The sequence below is a fragment of the Podarcis raffonei genome, chromosome 1 (genome assembly GCF_027172205.1).
Source record: "Podarcis raffonei isolate rPodRaf1 chromosome 1, rPodRaf1.pri, whole genome shotgun sequence".
NCBI lineage: Eukaryota > Metazoa > Chordata > Lepidosauria > Squamata > Lacertidae > Podarcis > Podarcis raffonei.
Genome location: NC_070602.1, coordinates 50464621 through 50487087, shown reverse-complemented (window position 1 = coordinate 50487087; position 22467 = coordinate 50464621). Strand labels below are relative to the sequence as shown.

General features: G+C 39.6%; 1 protein-coding gene across 4 annotated transcripts in view; it reads right to left on the bottom strand.

The window, feature by feature from the left end:
* The window catches only part of AMBRA1 (autophagy and beclin 1 regulator 1), a 143860-nt gene that overhangs the window by 73476 nt on the left and 47917 nt on the right, over positions 1 to 22467 (bottom strand). For all 4 annotated transcript variants that reach the window (XM_053386900.1, XM_053386909.1, XM_053386892.1 and 1 more), the window contains 4 exons: positions 19920 to 20006; positions 17164 to 17346; positions 6331 to 6411; positions 6146 to 6246 (listed from right to left, as the gene is read on the bottom strand). In XM_053386900.1, the coding sequence (XP_053242875.1) occupies positions 6146 to 6246; positions 6331 to 6411; positions 17164 to 17346; positions 19920 to 20006 (452 nt within the window). The remainder of the gene's footprint in view (positions 1 to 6145; positions 6247 to 6330; positions 6412 to 17163; positions 17347 to 19919; positions 20007 to 22467) is intronic.

Sequence of the window (22467 nt, the reverse complement as noted above, 5' to 3'; positions counted from 1 at the left end):
TAAAACAGCTAACAAAACCAAGCAACTGCCTATCTTTTCCTCAGAGTAAAGTTGGGATTAAGTCTTGAGTGAAAGCATTAAAAAAAACTTCCATAAGACACTTAGTAAGACAGGGACTGGTGAGTTGGTGGTCAGGGCTGCCTTCAACATATCATTAGGTCCCTATTAAGAAGAAAAAATGAGAAGAACTTGGAGGAACTACTGGCTCAAATAGCAAAAGTAGCAACACACAGCAAAAGATCAACCGGTTTACTCACTCTTCAGGTGTTTATTTCCAGTGAAGCAGCCTTGCCATTCAGCTAGCTTCTGCCAGTTACTATACTTTTGTTCTGGACTTCAAACTAAACTAACGACATCTGAAAAAAGCTTCAACAAGCAGCTATATTCATTCAAATAAAACTATTCACTGAAGAAAGCTGCCTGCAGCACCTCAAAAACCTTTTGACCAACTTGGCCTTGCTTAGATCTTTCAAAAAAGTCTCTTAACTCCTAGTAAGAGAATTCTTGAATAAGTAAACATGAAGGCCAAAGGTCTATATTCATAGTCTGAAAAAGCAGTGAAATGACATCCTCTGATCTGTCATTAGCAATGTAATCATGATGCCAGTACCCACTTCCCCATATGATAGTGATAATTACCAAACAGAAAGCTAATAATTTCCTAACATTCTCCTCTCTACAGTGACAGAGACATGCTGTCACAGAATATCTCCTCCCATGTAAAAGGAGACACAGGAATGCTAAAAACATTTGCATATTCCTAGATTCTTTTGGTGTATCCTTCTGAACACAAACCAGGACTGCTCAAAAGACTATCCTCCATACTGTGGCATTAATCTTCAGAATGCAAAGATCAAAATGGAGAACAGGGAAACAGGAACATCAGCACATTTAAGACACAAGCTGGGTTTAGACATCACTTTAAACACAGTGGTACCTCGGGTTAAGTACTTAATTCGTTCTGGAGGTCTGTTCTTAACCTGAAACTGTTCTTAACCTGAAGCACCACTTTAGCTAATGGGGCCTCCTGCTACCACCGTGCCGCCGAAGCACGATTTCTGTTCTCATCCTGAAGCAAAGTTCTTAACCTGAAGCACTATTTTTGGGTTAGCGGAGTCTGTAACCTGAAGCGTATGTAACCCGAGGTACCACTGTACTGTAAAGCGCATCTTTAGTTTTACCATTCTCCAGATTCCGTTTTTGTCCACTGTACATTGATGTAAGTAAAAGTTGGCTATGCTCTACTATAAACCATGGGAACTGGCCAGTTTATTATGGATTAAACTCAACACTTAAAATTTATGCATTCACCCAATGAGTCTCAGTGCATTAATTAATATGCAGATGATTTGTCAATTCACTTTTGACATCCTGTGTGATTCTGCCCCCAGCACAGCAGATGGTTAAAGTTAAGTATGCCAATTGGCCTAGCTGCACCATGGACTACAACCACCTTATCAAGGATCACTAAGTGTCAGCTTGTGTTTACTGCTTAGAAGAGGTCATCTGAGACAGCAGAAGTATCAAATATCTTACATCAATTATTTCATTTGCAGAAAACCTGTCTTACAATAGGCTTGGTAGTATTTGACTCACTTCTATACAGATATCAACACAGAACAAGTTTAGAATTTTAAAAGTGATGGTTGGCCCTGTTTTATAATACACTTAGTGACATAACATTATGGTGAAAGTCCCAACAAGTCAAGATGACAGCAGAGAAACAAAAGAGAGGAAAGGCAGGAACTTGCAATATTTGTTGAACTCAGTGCTTTATATAAGGGTACATGTGACCTTGTACATTTGTCATTCATTAATTAAATACCATCTTAGAAAAACTAGGTGAAATGCTCAATAAAATGCCACATACTGGTTTTGCTGTCCAACTAATAGTACCAGAGAAACTGGCTCTGGGTAATAGAACCTAGGAGATTATAACACAAAATCCGTCTTACCAGAGACCCTTAATTGAAGGGAGAAAATTTAGTATTAAAAGGGTTGAATGCAGAAGAAGTGTCATTCCAGAACATTGAGAAAGTCTGAGTAGCTACTTGGAATATGGTTTCCAAGGCAACTAAACCAGCTTGTTAACATGCTCACTTTCATCATTAAAGAAAAAAGTAAAAGGTAATTGGGTTAATTATTGAAGCAACAGCCAGAATATAGCCAGCATACCACCACTAATTGTCCATTTACCTAAGGCGTTTAAACAGCAGTTCAGATTCCTACTGGGGTGAAATGTATCACAATTCATTCACTTGAATGAGTAGCTTACATAAAAAGTGAGTGGATAATCAATTAAAGAGCCATGTACAGATGCAGAATTCCCTAACAGGAAATCATTTCTTACAAACCACAGTTGCTGTATTCAGATGATTTCCAAATCCTGGTTTGAATATTGCAAACGAGCCTTTTCAACATATATGACATGAGCACAATTTTTAAAAAAATCAAAACCATTACTGAAGGGATAAACCAGTAGATAAAACAAAAAGTACACCACTGCATCAAACAAAGAAAATAACCCCCAAAGCAGTAAACCAAACTATTAAGCCAAAACAAGCATACAGATATTGTGAGAACATAACTGAATATAAATCAGCTACAAAAAGCCCAGAGCATCAGGACAAAGTTTGTCTGGCTTCCGAAGCATTACAGAGAAGGTGGAAGGCAGATGTCACCTTCCATACATGGGATACAATAAAAGAAAAGGCCCTCCTTCCGGTAGCCATCACCTAACCTAAATACCACTGGAAAGGGCACCCAGAGAAAGATCTCTAATAGCACTCTTAGTTGCCAGGTAGGCAGACACAGTGTCATTCAGGGGGGTGGGGGCCTAAGAGGGCTATTTGGCCTGGGCCAAAAAATTTAGACACATTAATTTTTGGGCATTTGATAAGTTTCACAACTTGTTTTTCTGCATGCTGGACCAAATTGTGACACACACACTCCCAGTTTAGAGATGCAAACTAAAAGAAGAGGTGCAATTTAGCAAAAGACTCTTCTTGTTGCTGTTAAATGATATATGTTTTGTCATATGCTTAGCATCAACTGTGATATTACACAAAAGCTCTCCTGTTCTAGTCTATGAGAAGAGGCTGTGGTTTGCAAGGAGGAACTGGTGGTGCTAATGGTTAAATGGTGTAGGATACATCGCAATTTAATTGGATAGAATATTGCCTGCATAGTCCCTGTCTCTTCCTTTTGAACTGTGGTGGGTACAAGCCATAGCATGGCAAACAACAGGCATCTCTGGTCTGGGCAAATAGACACTTTTGCTAGTGGGCTGGGCCTGGGAGATTTGTTTGCACCAGCCTCTCTTGTGTCCCTGGCGACTTAGATACTGATTCAGTAGTCAACTTACTCTCAGGTGCCTCCCCAAGAGGAGGCTCTTTACTGAAAGGACTGACATGAGTGGTGGCCCTTTAGGGGGTGCCTGTCAAGAGGTCTCTGATATCACAGGGGTGAGACTCCTTTCCGAAAAACTGCTTCAACCTTATTACAGTGGTACCTCGGGTTAAGTACTTAATTCGTTCCGGAGGTCCATTCTTAACCTGAAACTGTTCTTAACCTGAAGCACCACTTTAGCTAATGGGGCCTCCTGCTGCTGCCACGCAGCGGTGGCACGATTTCTGTTCTCATCCTGAAGCAAAGTTCTTAACTTGAAGCACTATTTCTGGGTTAGCGGAGTCCGTAACCTGAAGCTTATGTAACCTGAAGCGTATGTAACCCGAGGTACCACTGTACTGTGGTACCCTGGTCTCCGAACAGCCCTGTTAACAAACTATTTGGTGAATGAATTCCGCAAAACTGGAAGCAGGTGTTCCAGTTAGTGAACTTTGCTTCAGAAGATGCACGGAAGCCAAATGGTGGAGGGCACTGGCGGCGGGAGGCCTCATTAGGGAAAGCGCACCTCGGTTTAAGAACGGCTTTGGTTTAAGAACAGACTTCCAGAAAGGATTAAATTCGTAAACCGAGGTAGCACTGTATTATTTATTGAATTTATATACCGCCCTATACCTGCAGGTATAGTTCCACCCAAGAATACTTGTGCTATCTGAATTCAGCTTCAGTCTATAATCCCTCAGTCATCCCATTGCTAACTACAGGATATTAAAGCGAGTATGAACGGTGTTGCCGTAGCTGGATAATTCAAATGTGAATTTAGTTCAGTGTTAATCTCTACTGTAGTGATCACATAAGGAAACAGCAATAAAGTACCTAGAAAATCAGAGTGTATTTTTATTTAAAGTAATGGTATTTATATGCCTAGCACTGTTGGTAGGTAAGGCAATTCAAATGTTATGTCGTTCTGATGGGGAGGTTCCCAAAATGCCTTTCTGGGGTGCCAAATATTTACTTGTATCCAATGCCTAGGTTCAAAGATATCAACAAGTATAAGCACACTCCATCAAAGGAACATGAAAGGAGACAGCTACTAGCAGCTAGAAGAATTTGCCTTTCACCCTCAAAACTAGGTAACATTTCTTGTTATCACCACAAGCAGCTGAAAGATTCTTAACAGGGAGCAGAAGCAGATGTCTCCAGCTAAGCAGAGCAGGGGGGAAATTCGGCAGCGTTGCCTGGCAGCAAATTATCATCATCTCCTGGTGAGCTATTTCCATATTCCTACGACAAAATCCCACACAGAAAACCAGAATAGGGAAAGGATGCATCTCGTCGAAAAGCAACAAGCACTAGCAAAGAGGTGCTTAGCAACCTTAAAGTGTTGCAAGAAAAATGTAAGAAATGGGGATATTGTATCATACCTGGTAAAGTCTCCTTTCTACAGATGAGCAAAGTGACAAGATCACTTCCTCAGCAAATAGGAGGGAGAAAGTTAAAAGTGCCCTTATCTGGTAGAGGGAGGCTCCTACCCTCAGTCTGGAATAGCAAAAGACTTGAAACAAAAAACTTTAATGACTAAAGAACAATGCCAGTCAAACAAAGAGCCTCTCAAGAAATTTTGAACCATATGGAATCTGAAAGGGTGGGGTGGATGGAATGGCCCTCCCCTTATTCCCAGAAGTTTAATTTACTAGATAAGACAAAGCAAACTATCCCCATATCATGTCTACTCCTATTCAATGGGTCTTACTCCCACATAAGTGAGGTTAGGAACACATTATTAGTAAGAGGACAACAGTATTATTATCATTATAAATATGTGCCCAGATTTTATTTGGCATACCTATTCACAGACATCATGCTCTTGGTTATAGTCTTCTTATACTAACAGCATACACAAAAAGTAGACCAGCTCTATACCTTTTCATCAGAATGCAACAGAATAAATATATTACAATAGTGGGAGACTTCCATATGTTGTTAGCCTACAACTCCCATCAGACCTAGCCATCAAGGATGATGGGAGTTGTAGTCCAACAACATCTGAAGGACATTGTGTTGGCCACTATGTTAGAGGATTTCCAAGAGATCAATAAGGCAAGAAAGTCCCTGAAAAAGAATATGCTTATTTAGCTTACTACAGCACCCTTTAAAATCCAAGAGCACATTGTTATAAGCTTAATCTAGACAAACATTAGATCATTATTGCATTAGGTACTAACAAATACCAAATTCAAGGTGCATGAACCACCTCTATAGAAATTCTGTCATCACAAAAAATCTCGTTTTATCTACCTTCTACCTACTCACAGACAAAGTACTTTCTAGTTGGCTGTGCAATATTCGTATATATTGCCAAAGTTTTAATATGCACCTATTAGGATCCTAATTGAATCTGAACTGCTCTTGAGAAGTTTTACAGCCCAGAACATGAACAAGGCACCCTATAATTGAATTAGAGGGACCTGCAGCAAACTGATCATTAGCTTGTCAGAATGTTAATTTTTAAGAGAAAAAGAAACAGAAACACTTATGCTTTTGAAAAGAAGTTTTCAAAAATTGTTCTGCCTGTCCTTGTTCTTGAATTAAATTCTAGGATTTCCCTGCGTGCAGCTTTCTTTCCAAAAGAATGTGCTATCAGTAAATACGAAAAATGTGCACAAATGGATAATACAGTCATTCTGGAGTCTATCTTTGCGTTTATAGATTAAGGCCATGTCAGTTTTGATTTTCATACCCATCCTAGCTCACCTATATAAGTATCAGATTCAAAAAAAGAGGAGCAAGAGATCCTTACCTGCCAAAACCCTGTTAACAGAGGAATGAGTGGCCAAACCAGGCTGTCCCCGCTCATGGAAAATCCCAGCATAAGGCAAGTACTCTGGCAGCAAGAAACGCCTAGAAGGGGAGACAGAATCCATGAAAAATACTGCCAAACCACTGAGACCAGGGTTAATGCAATGCCACATGTGCAGGTCTTACCTGGGGACAAAGCGCCCAAGGGATGGGGCAGACATGCGGGCATTCCGAGGAGCTCGATGTCTTGATCTGTCTCCGTTGTCCCTTAAGGAGGAATAAAGAATATGTTAATTACAGATTCCACATTGTCAGGTTAGGATACGAGAACTCTTCTAAGCCAGGCACCATGATCAATACAGAACCAATGTCAAGCAATCTGCTTACAACTTTTTAAAATCTACTCCCGTTTCTACTGCACTACAGTAAAGGTCACCAATTTAATACACTGATCTCACTCATGCCCCACATGTGAGCAAGAAGTAGGACAAAGTGTGGAATAATCCACTACTCCCTCCATAATAATCTGGACCAATATTCCTATTTTGGCAATTTTCCTAAATAAAATATTAAAACTGAGGAGAGACAGGAGAGACACTTGTACGTCCTGAACATACAGTATTTAGTTGCCTCCACATATTGCTTTGAATGAACATGGGTTCTATAAAATGCACTTTTACTCCAACACCTTACACAGGTAGCTAAGGCTCCACAGGCTTGCAGAGAAAAAACAAGTTACTGTTCATGCTTCCCATTCCAAGACATCTCCATCTCATTAAGCAGCAGATCAATTGTGCACCACCATTTAAGAGCACCTGCAAGGAAGATGTGTGCCATATGCCATACAATTTAACACTAAACCTACACAATTCTCTTCCTAACACTTTACCCTGGTATGTTTCAGGAGCCCACTACTAAAATTTTAAAGGCTCCTATTCTATTTAATTCAAACATAAACATTTCATTTTGATTCTCCCATGCCTAAGATAAACCCCAGTGAAAGATGGTGGCATTGGTACTCCTCTGAAGAGTGTTTCTGAGAGGCAACTAGAGCACCACCAGGTGGGTATTGTCTCAAAGAGGCAGAAAATGTCATCCTTTCTGGATGTGAACTCCTCTTCTTGAAAGAGGCAATTCCCCTGCCCCCCGCCCCCAGCTATGTTGAGTCTTAAGTCATTCATTCATACAAGGTTCGTACACAGGATTCAACAAGTCATTTCTTACTTAGTGTTCATATAATACAGCAATACTATTGCCCTGTCGTGTGAAAGGATAGCTGTACATTTCTCAGCCAGCACCAGGCACAAGCTAGTGGTGCCTTAGTGCACCTTCTCAAAGTGACACTCAAGTTAGCTGCTCACCACTGCCTTTCCCATAGCTCTGCAGGAGCATCTGGGTGATCACTGCTGGAAGGTGGAATGCTAGTCTGATCCAGCAAAGCAGTTTCAACATCCTTATGCCTGTTTGAGTGGTTCTATGGTATGAAAACATTCAGCATTTAACAACAACAATAAAAGGAAATGGAGACTCTGGTATTGCTATGTTGCCAGCTCAAGGTTAGTTCAGCCCCTTCAGAAAATAAAACTCAAGAACCTTCCAACTGCTCCAGATTGGTAGGTGGCATTTATGTAGCATATCAACACTGCCAAAAGAGGGCAAGGAAAGCAGATGTTATGATTGCAGTGCAAAGACAAAACAAGGCATCTCAGGTTTTTAAAGTGCTATAGTAAATTTAATAGCTTAATTTTTACTCTGACAAAGTTCAATGGGACTGTTACCCTAAAGGCAATGTATATGGGATCGCAGCATATACAAACATTGAATAAATTATGTATGTAAGCTTGCAAAGGCAATTTAGCAGCAAAATGGCAATTAACAGGACATAGTATATATTTTGAAGGTTTTCCCAAGAACATAAAAAGATGCTACAGGATAGGAATCTTAGGAGTTTCCTGCCCCTAAGCTGTAACCCAGGGCGTAGAAACTGAGAATCCATCTGAATCAAGTAATACCTGAGGGCAGGAATCTACTGTAAAGATAGTCATCGGCTTTCCCCAAGTAATAGGGTAAAATGCAAATCCCTGGGATAAATATCCCAAGAGACATAGAAGAACAGGAAAACCAGCAACCAACTGGCGTTTTGACATCTGAAAAAAAGGCCACTCAAGGTCAGGGTACCAAAAGCAGGAAAGAGAAATAAGAAGGAGAAATCAACAGTCTTGCAGAATGTAGGCAGAGAAGGATCCCTTAGACCGAGCAGAGGTTCTCAAAACTTTCTATCCCCAGGGCTCACTTGAGAACACTGAAAATTACTGATGCCCACCAGTAACAACAACAACATGGCCGTCCATAGAGTGAACCAATCACAAAATTATGGCTGATTGAGGTCGAACTTGCATATTTGGAAATTGCTATTTTTCACCTCATAAGATTATCTTGTGGCAGGGACTTGTATAGTTCAGCTTTCCTTATGCTAAGTCAAAATACTGGAAGGAATTCAACATCACACTATGACAATCGTTTTGTTGGGGTAAGCATTTCAGCTTTCCAGAAAAAATGATCCTTGCTCTCCCCGGCCCTGAGGTGTTCCAGGGGTTCTTCCAACCCCATGAGAGCCAATTTCATGGGGCACAGTGGAGGAGATGGGGGAAAGCCCCATTGTGCAATCAGAAATCCTGGAGCAGGACTTTGCTTATTGGACTCCTTAGTTGAATCGTGCTCACAGGTTCTGAAGATACTGTGCTTCATTCTCTTCATCTTAGGCAAAAGTTGCTGATCCAGAAGATGATCAAAACAATGAAAGCTTTTTATTTTATATTTTCCTCCTGCTGCAACATGCCTCAAAGTATTTTTACTCCGCTCCTGCTATTTCTTCTCCACTTCCCCTTTCATACTTAATTTGTACTGCAGCCTTCCAGGAGCTTCTGAGTTTTAATCAATATTCCCCACTTTCCCTCCCTTCTTCTTCTTCTTCAGTTGTTATTGTTGATGTTGTTAAAACCATTGCTCTGCAGCTCAGAAAACTGAAGCCATTCGAAAACTGCCTGCTTTTTATAGAGGGCCCTATAAATAGCTAAAAGAATGAGATATTCATGGAAGTTCTTAACCAGTTTTTCCAGCAAGTTTATTTTTTTAAAAAATTATCTCTTTAGAATTAAATCACACTTCCATGTTCAGCCCTTTTCAATAAAACAGCTGGATGTGTGGCAGTTTGTTACAATGTTCTGCCCTGGGCCCAGTATTACTGTCACCAAGAGAGATACAAATAAAAGTGTTGACAAGACTCTTATAGGTATTTAACTTTCATTAAATACCTATAAATGAACCCGTCAAGAACCACTGTTGGCAGGACTGGCAGCAACAGCAGCAGACATAGTCTATACTTATAATATTTTATTCTCTTGCCAATTATTCAGTATCAAATGTGCATTTTTTATTTGATTTCCTTTTGAAACGTTTAAATTACCTTGGTTGCATTAAATGTGCATTCTGTAGTTGACCTCTGTATTGTGTCTTCTGTATACAGTGTCTTCTTAATGGACTGAACTATAAACTTAAAAGAAGTACCACAACTTAAATATTTTAAATACCTAAGTTTTTTGAACTGACCTAACCCTCTTGTCAACTCTTTTTAAATATCCCTCTTGTTGTTAGTAACTTCCCTTCATTCAAATCAAAATGGCTGAAATGTTAAGTCCACTCTAATATTCTTAGGTTATCAGGTTCCCTTCTTTAAGCAAAAGGAGGATTAATCTAAACTACTAATTTATACAACTAGCCAATTAATACAACTGCTATGCATCTAAACGCGGGTGGTGCTGTGGGACGCGGGTGGCGCTGTGGGTAAAACCTCAGTGCCTAGGACTTGCTGATCACAAGGTCGGCAGTTCGAATCCCCGCAGCGGGGTGAGCTCCCGTCGTTCGGTCCCAGCTCCTGCCCACCTAGCAGTTTGAAAGCACCCCTAAGTGCAAGTAGATAAATAGGTACCGCTTTATAGCGGGAAGGTAAACGGCGTTTCTGTGTGCGGCGCTGGTGCTGGCTCGCCAGATGCCGCTTAGTCACGCTGGCCACGTGACCCGGAAGTGTCTCCAGACAGCGCTGGCTCCCGGCCTTTTGAGCGAGATGAGCGCGCAACCCTAGAGTCGGACACGACTGGCCCTTACGGGCAGGGGTACCTTTACCTTTACCTATGCATCTAAAGCCAAATCATCAGAAAGTCCATTTAGAGTAAAAGGGAGAGGCATCTTAACAGATTAATCTTAAATAGATTTTCCTCCCCAAATTATCTAAAAATTGTGCTGATCAGTTAAAAGGAAATAATTAAGTTAAAAATAAACTTTTAAAACAATTGCTAAGATTTTGAAGGATTTATCACCATGGAGAGGAAAGAAGAGAGAAGTATGCTGAATAAAAGAACATTCAAATTACACAAAAGCATTTTCCTGACAGGATATGTATTAGACTGTGGAAGCAATCTCCCAAGAGATGGACTAAAAATGTAATAAAATTTAAGAGGAGGGGGAGAACACTAGAAAAATGCAAGGAACAATTTCATATTGGCTGTAAATATGCTAGTAGATTAGAGTCTCCTCTTGCCACTCGAATCTCATTTTCGTACAGAATTTAATTTATAAAGTAGCAGCCAGGTAGAGCCAGATTGCCATGCTCACGAAGTTTTAGGTAGCCTTTCCCACTTGTGAAATGTCATTCCCTCCCTACCTGTGACATGGGAAACACCAAACTTGCCAATTTATCAGTTAAAGTTTTAAGCCAGCAGGGCTGCAGATAGTGGGTTATTAATGGTTCTCGCAAAGAAGTGGGGAAAAACGCTAAACTACAGCCTTGATTACGTCTCACATGGCCATTTAAAGAATAAAAAGATTTCTACAACATAGAAAAGCACTTCACAAGATCAAGTACCTCTGACAAGTACCAAATACAAGAGGATTCATCACCTGGTCAAATGATATGCAGTGCAGCAGAGCCCTGCTAAATGCCGAAGATGAATTGCTATAGGAAAGCCAGTTTGAAAAAATGAAGTCACAAGTCTGTGTCCTGACCCAGAAACTAAATGAGTCTCCTATGATCCTACTTGTCTCACTGATAAATAATTAGCAAGACAACAATGAACTGTTATATTCAACTGCAGCAATGGGTCACTGGATACCATGGCAATTGGAAGTTTTCTAAAGGGAAAAGCAGAACGCTTGGCAAAAACACACCCTTAAAAAGCTGAAGTGTTAATAGACACCATATGAAGGCAGCATCAGTACAGATTAAAATGGTAATAGGGATGTTCCTCTAAAGAGGGAGCTTGCAATGATGAACAGATACTCTTCCCTTATTTGTCTGAAATCGTCCTCTCCCCTGCCCTACCTCACAGCAAGCAGGTAGCAACTGTGGCTGGCAGGGAAAGTCAGCAAATATTGGACAGCAGACTCTAGCAGGGGGCTTCAAATGGTCAAAGGGCTAGAAAGAACCATTTCTATCCCTGCAGGTCTAGTATAAAGAATTGAGATCACTTGTTTAAGTCTCCACAAAAACCAAAGAAAGGAAGATTTAGTCTGTACAAACAAAAGAATGTTCTTCTCAGAATTCATTAGAAGTTCTAGATTTTGGTTACTTCCACATCTACTGCTAATAGAATTCCATTGCAGTGGGGGAGCAGGCCGAACAAGTTCTGTGCAAATTACAAAATACTAACTTGTACTATACAGAGAACATAGGAGGAAATTCAACACTGTGCTACAGTGAACATCCGGCCAGTGCAAGCACTGCAGCTTGCCAGGTGGAACAATTCTCTGTTTTGGAAGCTCTCTTGCCCCCGCAATCCAGGGAGCACTGGGGAGAGGAAGGGGGAGGCCCCACTGTGGAAACAGAAGCCCCAATGCAGTAGTATACACGCCTACCTCATGTTTAATGGGCTTACTCCCAGGTAAGCGGTTAAAGGACAGCAGGCTAGGCTTTGGTTTTGGGTTGGCATTGAGGAAAACAGGGTTCTTGTGTCTTTAACAGCTGTATCTCCACAATCAGGACCAGCAGGATATAGCTGACTTCCTGTGGTAAATATGAGGTTGCTCAGGATAAGGGAGAAGCAGCAGCAACTGTATTCTCTGTACAGTGGTGCCTCGCAAGACGAAATTAATTCGTTCCGCGAATTTTTCCGTCTAGCGAATTTTTCGTCTTGCGAAGCATGAAATCCCATAGGAATGCATTGAAAATCAATTAATGCGTTCCTATGGTCAAAAAAAGTCCAAACAAAGCCAAATTTGGTACAACAAGAGTTTATTAAGTGCTCTTTAAAGTCACACATACTGTAAAGAGCATTTCAAAATTCAAACCCAGAATTTTTTTTAAAAAACAGCAGAGTGGCCCAATGGTCACAGAAAATCATAAAAATGCAGAAAAAAAACGCAAGCTTCCAGATTATTGCAAACCCCTCCCCAACTGTTCCCCCAGCCACCCAGCACACAGAAATTCAAATCCAGAATTTTTTTTAAAAAACAGCAGAGTGCTCCAATGGTCACAAAAAATCATAAAAATGCAGGGGGAAAAACAAGCTTCCAGATTCTTGCAAACCCCTCCCCAACACCAAGTCCTTGAATTCCAAACACCCCAACCCAAAATCCAACCCCTCCCCAAAGTTTTAAAAGCTTAACTTACCAAATGGCTGCAAAAGAAGTTTTGGAAAAGCTTCAAAAATCACCAAAGTCTTTAAAAACCTCAAAAAAGGCTACTATGTACACTGCGTTCTATGAGTTGCTCCTCGAAGTCAAGTCGCAACTCTATTAACGGTGTTAAGAAAAAGGAAACAAACTTGCAAGACGTTTTCCTCTTGCGAAGCAAGCCCATAGGGAAAATCGTCTTGCGAAGCAGCTCAAAAAACGGAAAACCCTTTCGTCTAGCGAGTTTTCCGTCTTGCGAGGCATTCGTCTTGCGGGGCACCACTGTAATCCTGTGTTGTGCCATTTTGTGACTGGTGCCCACTGCACACTCAAAGTTCAAAATGGTCCACTGGTCCAAAAAAGCTGGTGAGACCCGGTGTACCCCATTCACAACAGAAAACCACTCAGAATGGTTAATTTGTCTCATATATGTTAGACAAATAGGCCCACCTTGTATTCAAAAAAAGGAAAGGCACAAAATAGTTTGGCTATAAAGCATCATTTGAAGAATATGAAAGTAACTTAGATGTCATACAACCACTGATCCAACAACCAAATGAATGAGAGGGCATGAAAAGTAGAGGAGATACAATATCCAAAAAAATTATTTTATATGAAGTGGTTTCTATTAAGTAGCTTACTCTTGAATGCAGGAATGTTTTATGAAACAGTGATGAAAAATTTCAGAGGTTTTCAGACAGAGCAACTCATGGTCCTGAGAATCTGTATTTCAGTGTGTGTCAAAACACAATAAAATCTGCATATTTTTCCATCGCTTGCTGAAGACAGATGGCAGAATTAAGGACATTGCCATATTTATATGTGTAAATTTTCAGTCTAAGAATGTAACCTTTCTGTGCTCAAGGAAACTACTTATAGCAGGTCCAACTCCTGTGAGATACTTAGGAACAATTATGTTGCTGCATAATACTTAACATACATGCAAGAAAAAATAGATTATGAGCTTCACAACTCATCCACCTAATACTAAAAATGTGTTGGAGAATTCTGGAAAATCCCATGAATGAAACTGCAAGCTGGCTGTGCATGACAGTGGCTTCTTGGAGAAAATAATAATCTGAAGGTTATGTTAAAGAGATTTTTCCCATTCCCAATCAGATATAGATCTAGTCAGTGTTCGAAGGAGCATTTTGCGAGAGCAAATTTCATTAGCGCGAGCAGTTTCTGAGCTCTGGATACATTACTGAGCCTAAAATTTCAGATTAAAACTGTAGAATGGAAGAAAAGGAAAACTGTTTTCTGCATCCCCACTTCCAGCTACTCTCTTAAGACTGGATAAGAGACCCTCTGAAGAATATTAGGGGGGTGGGCAGAGGAAAGACTAGACCATGTGAAAAATGAACATAATATTTTAGCTGCAGTTCATTCATTTTCAGCTTTGTATTCTTGTTATAAAAAAGTGCGCCTAGACATTCTCTTGTTGCGTCCATAACGTAGGTTTAAGGTGCCATTTACTGTAGATCCTAGCTTTCATATCTCAGTTTCTAACACTAATCTAGTCAAACTGTAGGTCTGTGTCTCTCTCTCCTTTTTAAAATCCAGCATGGTATAGGAGCTAGATAAGAGACTGGAATATGGGAAGCTTAAGTTCAGGTTCTCCACTCCTCAATAAAGTGGGCTAGGAAACTTTGTGTAAAGAACTCTAAGCCAACCTCATGCAGGATACTGATTTAATAATAGACCATCTTGGGTGCTTTGGCAGAAAGGTGGTACATGCAATAATAAATAGGTGTAAAGTAATACACAGAAGAGCGTAGCAATAAGTATTATCCTGACCAGCAATGTATGAAGTTTCAGGAACAGAAACTGTTCTCCCAAACACCAGAAGCAACACCACCTACTACCTAAAGAAGGATGTGTACAATATTGCTGCTATCACACAAGAATGATCACTTGGAAAAGATGAGAAAAGTCTGCATCATATTAGAATGTAAGAAAAACCCTGATGGATTAGACCAAAGGCTTAGTCAGTTCAGCATTTTGTTCCCACTGTGGTCAACCAGATGACAATAGGAACCACTTTATGGCTAGTGCTCCCCAGCAACTGATACCCAGAGGCATACTGCCTCCGCTACTGGAGATGGCTATATAGCCATTATGACTAGCAGCCTTGACAGCTTTATGCTCCATGACTATCACCTTTCCACTCTATAAACAGGTTGTTTAAATAATTATCCATAATTTATATTTTATATAAATAAAGGCAAAAAAGGAAAAAATGATGCTAAGAAATTCAGAAACACAAAACCTTCAGTGAGGAAAGGAAAGGTTCCACCTAAAAGGGCCCCTCTACCAGTTTCCCAATCAGCCAAGAAGGGTAACCGCATAGAAGATAATACCTCAAACGCATAGAGGAGCAGAGATCACAATGGAACATTTGTTACCAAAAAGCACAGCTAGTGCATAGGACACAAATGCACTCCCTTCCCTACTCAGCATGAAATAAAAGGCAGTTTGGGTATGGCTGACTGAATCACTTTCCTGAATGGACCCCTTCCCTGCTTGAATATTATCTGCAGGAGAACACATTTCTCCACAGGTATCTGCTTAGCCCTGTGAATGAAGAATGTACCAATTCTTTTTAGCAGTCAAGCCCCCTTCCCTAGAGGATGAATAGGAGGCAGTAATGGAAATAACTGAGGGTTGCTCTTGCTGAGCTTTCCCCATCACAATAGGCCTCAGCAGGCTGCCTCACTCCTCCAGCCTGCAGTGCTGCTTAGGGAAAGCTATTAGGCGGCTGACGCTTCTACATATCTCCCCTCATTTACATCTTACACAAACAAAACCACAATGAAAGGGGGAAGACACACTCATTCCCCTGCACTTCCGAGTAGTTAATTGCTAGAGCATGAAATGACAGCTCCAAAGAACAAGGGTTCTGCCTCCACCATAAATTCTCTCCCCAGAAGGTTATTTCCTGCTGCTCTAGGAGGAGCCCAGTTCAGACTACCTGGTTCAACTGGAATTCAAGAGTATGAGCAGTTTAGATTATTACCTGAGCTGATGGCACTATAGAATCAACATGGATTGTGATGGAGTACTCCATCTACTCAGTCCCAGCTGGAGAGCATTTTTGAGGAGGTAAGAAATATCTATCCCAGTCAAGCAGTTTACAGGTCATATGATTGCTAAGAACCACAGAGAAGACTATTGTGGAGACACGCTGTACTGTACTTGTACTTTGAGATTAGAACTGCCACAAGAAAGATCACTTGAAAGTGTCCTTATTGGCTTAGAAACTGAATAAACAGGAAGCAAAACAAAAACAACACTCATTCACTTAAAAAGCAAAGAGTCTTGTGGCACCCTAAAGACTAATATATGAAGTAGATTCTAGACGATGAATAAAATTGTTAGCTTTTAGGGCACTACAAGATGCTTTATCGTTGATGTAAATTGTTACTTATCTGTTTGTCATCAAGAAATTCAGGAAGCAAAAGTACCAACTTAAGGAGGCAGCAGGGTTGCACATATTCATTATGAAAGCCATAATATAAGAGACTGAGCAAATCAGATAGGGATATCTAGCCAGCCTGGAATTACTGTACTCTTCAACTCTGATTAGGGGGCTTTTTACACTGGATCAATATACTCAGAATATATGAATCTAAAGCCCCATTTCCAAAAAGTCATTTTCTCTTCTTTCAGCCCCCTGCTCATACAACAACCACAACTATGGGTTACTGTGGCAATGAACATTACCAGTTATCAGGTGTGCTCTACACTTTTGATAATTATAAGTTCTGTAGCATATTAAAACATATGACTGCATTAATGCATTCAGGGAACTGACAGAAGCTTTAGTTAAATAAGTGATTCTTAAGGAAAATATGAATAGACAACAGAACACCAAAATGACCATTCTCTTCCACTGCACCAGTACTAACCTTGGAAAGCTGAATAGGATTCAAGTTTAGCCAGCTAATGTGTCTACTTACCCATCCAAATGCACAACAACTTGAAAAGTTGCTGCAGTTGCCTTCCATTTATTAAAAATAGACTGGTTAATGTGTTCAGTTATTGAGGAAGGATTCATCTAACAAGCTGCATCAGCGCAAGGTGAGGGATTCCACTTACTCCACAAGGCTTCTCCTCCTCTCGCCTCAAACTGGCTATAGCAGGAGGTTGGGAGAACCCCCAGAACAGCATGCAGCAGGAGGAGAGTGGGGATCATTCCATCTGGCAAGTTGCAGCACTAGTTGATTTTCACCCATGGTCTTTGAGAAGTATGAATGAAACCTACTATCTTATTTAAAAAACCCTCAAGGTGCTTATGAACAGAAGAAGAGAGGAAAAGTCAAGCATGGTGAAAAAAGAAGAATGGACACTTACTCAAAGTCTTCAAATTCCAGATCATTTCCTTCTACAGATGGACCTGTATTCTCAGAAGTGGAAGCAGAAGATGAAGATGAACGGAGCCGATTCTGCTGGTATCGCATGGAGCGCTGACGAATACTATCTCTGCGTGAAAGATACTGGATCATTCTCTGGGCATAATAAGCAGCAGGAGACAACCTGAAAATATGAGAGACCATTGTTAGTTCAGAAGCAAGTCTCACCAGATACAACTGAACTTGCTTTCCCATTAAATGTTTAGCACTGCAACTTTATTGTCCAAATCTGTATCTGCAGTTAAAAGATTTCTCCCACTTCCTGAACTTTGATGTATCCATAATTCATACAACCAATATCTAAGGTAGATCAGTGTTACACCCTTATTACTTTTGTTGTTGAGGAGTAGAGACTCAGAAATAGTGCATTGCCATCTAAGTGAGTTCACCAACCAAGGTGACATCTACAGTTCATATTTCCAACTTTCATTCTCGGCTGCCCTGTTGACAGCCAGCTGGGACAATTAAAAAAGTGTCTCAGACCCCATAAAATTTACTTTCAGTCTCTCCTCACCCTACTAAAATATAAACAAAAATTCAGCCAACTACCTGGATTTCTCTCCCCGGCCTCCCCAATTTTCTGCTCTTTCTTTCCCTTCCTATTCCTCATCCCCATAAATATATAATGCATGGAGAATGTTGATTTCTCTTTTGATGTTACAAAATGAATCTCTTAACCTGTTTTCTACAAGTTCAGGTAAGATCTATGTTTAAACAAATGATCTACCACCATCGTGCCTAGTTTGGCCCTAGCTCTTTGCTCAGACAGAATAGTTCCCATCAGCTATATCCAAGGAGTCAATAACTACTGGTCATGATGATTTCATCCTGCCTCTAAATATCAGTTGCTGGGGAGAGCTATTGCTCACAAGCAGAACATCCTAAAGGCACTTGGTTGGCCTCTATGGAAAAGAGGGCTGAGGACTAGATGGACCTTTGATCTGAACTCCAGGGCAATTTTTGTGTTCTTGTGTAATAGACATTTCCTCACATTTAGAAAATAAATAATTCAGATTCTTGTAACTCGATTCCATTGGTTTGAGTCAAAGAAGAATAGCCATGAACTGACCACTGAACCTACCATCCAATAACATTAGTGTATCCAAGACATAGTAATATTGGCATCTCTTAAGAAATACACTTGTATTCCAGAATTTAGCTGTCCTTTGCAAAACACATTACTTGTTTGTCTTTTTTGGTAATCATTCTTTATATATGTGCAATGACGGACCTAAAGTGCTATCAGGATGGAGAACTCAAACAGGCCAATTATCCTGTAAGCCTTCTGTTTAATTGTAAGCAGGCGGCAACAAATTTTAAGAATTTTTTTGTAGGTTAGGAAGAACAGATTCTTAAGTATTTTTATTTCAAATCCCAGTGGTTTGTGACATTTCAGGAATAACTGTCAGCAATTCTTTTTTGCCAATTCCTTTATCACTCTAATTATATCACCTTTCATATGGTCAATTTTTCAACACTCTCATTTGATTCCAACAATACTTACAAAGTTCCCATTATCTCAAAAAAAGCCAACCTTGACTTCTCCTCTTTGAACAGAGATTTAAATCAATCACTTTAGACACAATTGATTTTATCTCGGCCATATATGGATCAGCCTACTTTTTCTGTAGGATTTGCCCTGCTACCAATTCATTCACACAAAGCTTGTTTCATTACTCATGTTACATTGCGTTTTTCTTTACTTAACCATCTATCCTCCTTTCCCTTACTTGTCTATGCCTAGTAAGGAGTTTTTGTGAATTTTTTTACCAGTAATATTCAGTTTTTTCAAGCTACACTGTTCACTTTATTCTTTGTAGAGCTGTGTTTTTCAAAAAGCTCTGTCATCAGTGGCACCTTAATTATAGCACCCAAAGAATTTCCTACATCAATACTTCCTCTCATTACCTTATTATTTCTTAATTTTTTCAAAAGATGCTTTCTACAAACCCCTCTTTCTGCACTCTGAATTCCCATGTCTTACTCGGATCCAAATAAGTCATCATCAACATTATTCCTTGTTACTACATCATTCATTCCCATCCTATTAATAATGCAGCATATCTAAGAAGACTTATGTGCTTCTGATCACAGCATTATCTTGCACATTATATAAGGAGTTCATAGTCTCTATTTAGCTCTATAGATGCCTCTACTCTTTCACTAACACTATTCAAAACAGGCTCTGCACAGTCCAGACCACTGCAGGAGATGGTTCCTTAAACACAAATCCCTATTATGTTTTATAGCAACAACATAGTTGGTACGTCATCTGTAACTATGAACAAGAAGCAGCTTTAGGCCCGGAAAAGAGTATGAAACTTTTTCTTCTTCTTTTTGCAACATGGAAGTGAAAAGCAAAGAAACTGACAGGCAAGGATAACAACAAACCAATGTGAACAAATGCTAGTAGTATATATACTTAGTTTCCATTTCAGACTCATTTCAGGAAAAGGGGAAATGGCTTAAGCTAAAGGCTTTATGGAACAAGTGTGTCTTGAAGGGAGAGACAACAAACAGAGTAATTTTCCTTTGCATTCTCTTCTTCTCTCTAGGTATGCCTTTTTCTTTAAATGAGTGGTAGTGTAAAAGGAATAGTCAGAGACGGAATACAATGAAAAGAACATCACATACTCCTCTTATTTTGTGGTTCACAGGAGCCCACAAAGTTATCTCTGGGTTCAATTCTGTCCTTACCTAGCTGGATCAGGATAGATTGGATGTTCCCGAGATCCTGCCCCATCATAACGGGATAATGAAATGAGTGAAGACTCCAATAGCCTCCTAAGGAAGAAAACAAAAAGCTTTAACTGGAAAGTTGAAACTACTAGCATCCCATGTGTCCACCTTCTTGAGTTCTCTCAAATTAAAATGTCAAAGTCCATATATTCTTTAGTATTTTTTTACCCACCCACCACATCTTCATAGCCAATGTAACAATGGTAGAACTCAATTAATTTCACCTTCTAGTGAAGTCATGGCCCAGTTTCTTTCACTGTTCACGATATTAAAAGCCTTACAAGTAAAAAAAAGGACCTTTATGATCTAACATTCAATGAAGTACCATCCTCTATGGGTTATTTCAGCACAATGTCAACAAACATAGATTACCACACAATGCACATAGGCTGGGAGCATGGAAATAAATCAGGTAATATTCAATTTCCAGATACCATTCCCTCACAGGGCTGTTTCAGGTGTTAAAGTTCCATTAAAAACAATAATAGAATACATATAGTTACACTTGCAATCTAACACTTTCTCTCCTGTGCACACACAGTTGGAAAAACATTTGACATGGTTCCTCCACTGAATACACATCTCAGGAACAGGCAGCAAAAGAAATGCACATGGAATTGTTGGGTGTACGTAGCTGCTGCCACTGCCATCCCACCCAATGATTCATGTTAATTTTGTGTAAGCCACTTACATTACTTAAAACTGTTTAGTATTCCACTAACAATAACAAAAAACATTACTTTGTTTTTTGTCCAGGCAGCCAAAATTACCAAATACCATAATGGACATACAAACAAATTATGCAAGGCTGCTGTTAAAGGGATTGTTCTACATCAAGTAAAGTCTATGGGCTGCATCCAACATTATCTGTACAGTGGTACCTCTGTTTACATACAGTGGTACCTCGGGTTACATACGCTTCAGGTTACATACGCTTCAGGTATGAATTAAGTACCACTGTACTTAATTCGTTCCGAAGGTCCATTCTTAACCTGAAACGGTTCTTAGCCTCAAGCACCACTTTAGCTAATGGGACCTCCCGCTGCTGCCGCGCCGCCAGAGCATGATTTCTGTTCTCATCCTGAAGCAAAGTTCTTAACCCGAGGTACTATTTTTGAGTTAGCGGAGTCTGAAACCTGAAGCGTATGTAACCTAAAGTGTTTGTAACCTGAGGTACCACTGTACACTAATACAAGTGCTGTTGTGCTAGCAGACAGTTGACCTTTATTGTTGCACAACAGAGAGATCCAATACCACAGTTGTGCTTCTAGAGACTGATGGATCTATTGTGCAACCAAATTACCAGCAATCTCCTTATGCATTCTTTTGCAGAACATTATGCTGATGTAAACAATTTCATCAGGAAAACAAGTATACCACTTAATGACTTTAACTTAGTGCTACATTCCTTTAGCAGGTTTGTCAGACTTGGAATATGGTTAAATTTATTAGGTTTAAGATTAAACATTAAACATTAAACTCTTGGGCTGGGGTATTGTTTAGGGGAAGGTTGTTGCTGTTATTTATATTAATTGTTTGTATCTTTGTTTTAGATCTTATTATGATTTATGTGGAAATTGTTCGATTTCATTGTGTATTTTTATGTTTATTGTTTATGACTACTTTTTTTATGTTTGTAATCATGTGTTTTTTCATGTTGTAAGCCGCCTTGTGCATGGTTTGAACTATGGAAAGGCAGCATACAAATAAAATGATGTATGTATGTAAACATCTCCTCCCAAATGATATTCTTTGAAACTTTCTTGGGAAAGTCATCTTTAGATTTGCTTTATGGTACTTTGTTTATTATGTTTTATTTTATTATACATTCCTTGCTGTGTCCTTTGATAGAAAGGAAAGGCAGCTAGATAGACAGACAGACAGATAAGATAGATAAGCCATTAAAAATATGGAACTCTTGATTTCATAATAACTGACCATAGTGTAGCATGGATCTGGATTAATATCATATCGCAATATTAAAAATGCTGGCTGTTAACAGAAACAAGCAACCGTGTTCTTTCAGAGAACAAAGCTTTCACATAGAATTACATTCTATGTACATACAATTATTTCAATTACCTGTACATGTGAGTTGTACACACAGCTATCATGGATAAGGATAGATAATTCTGTATATATAATTTTCATTAAATTTTCTGTTTTACCATTTAAAATACTTATTTTACATCCTTAAGATATCAATGACTTCCCTTCCTCTCTTTCCATAGATCATTTTACATATCATAAACCTCTGCATATTTTACAAAAACTATACCATTTAGTATTCCATTACTGCATCCATCAAAACTTATTTACACTGCTGAATTTATCTTAATGCTGCCAGCATTTTCAGCTGTACACAATTATTTCCCATATATTCAATAAACATTTTCCAATCTTCTTCAATCTTGTTCTCTTATTCCAGGGGTCAGCAAGGTTTACCTTGCCTGGGCCAGTTCACTCCAGCAGAGATCCCTCTGTGGGCCGGATCGCATGCCCGTGC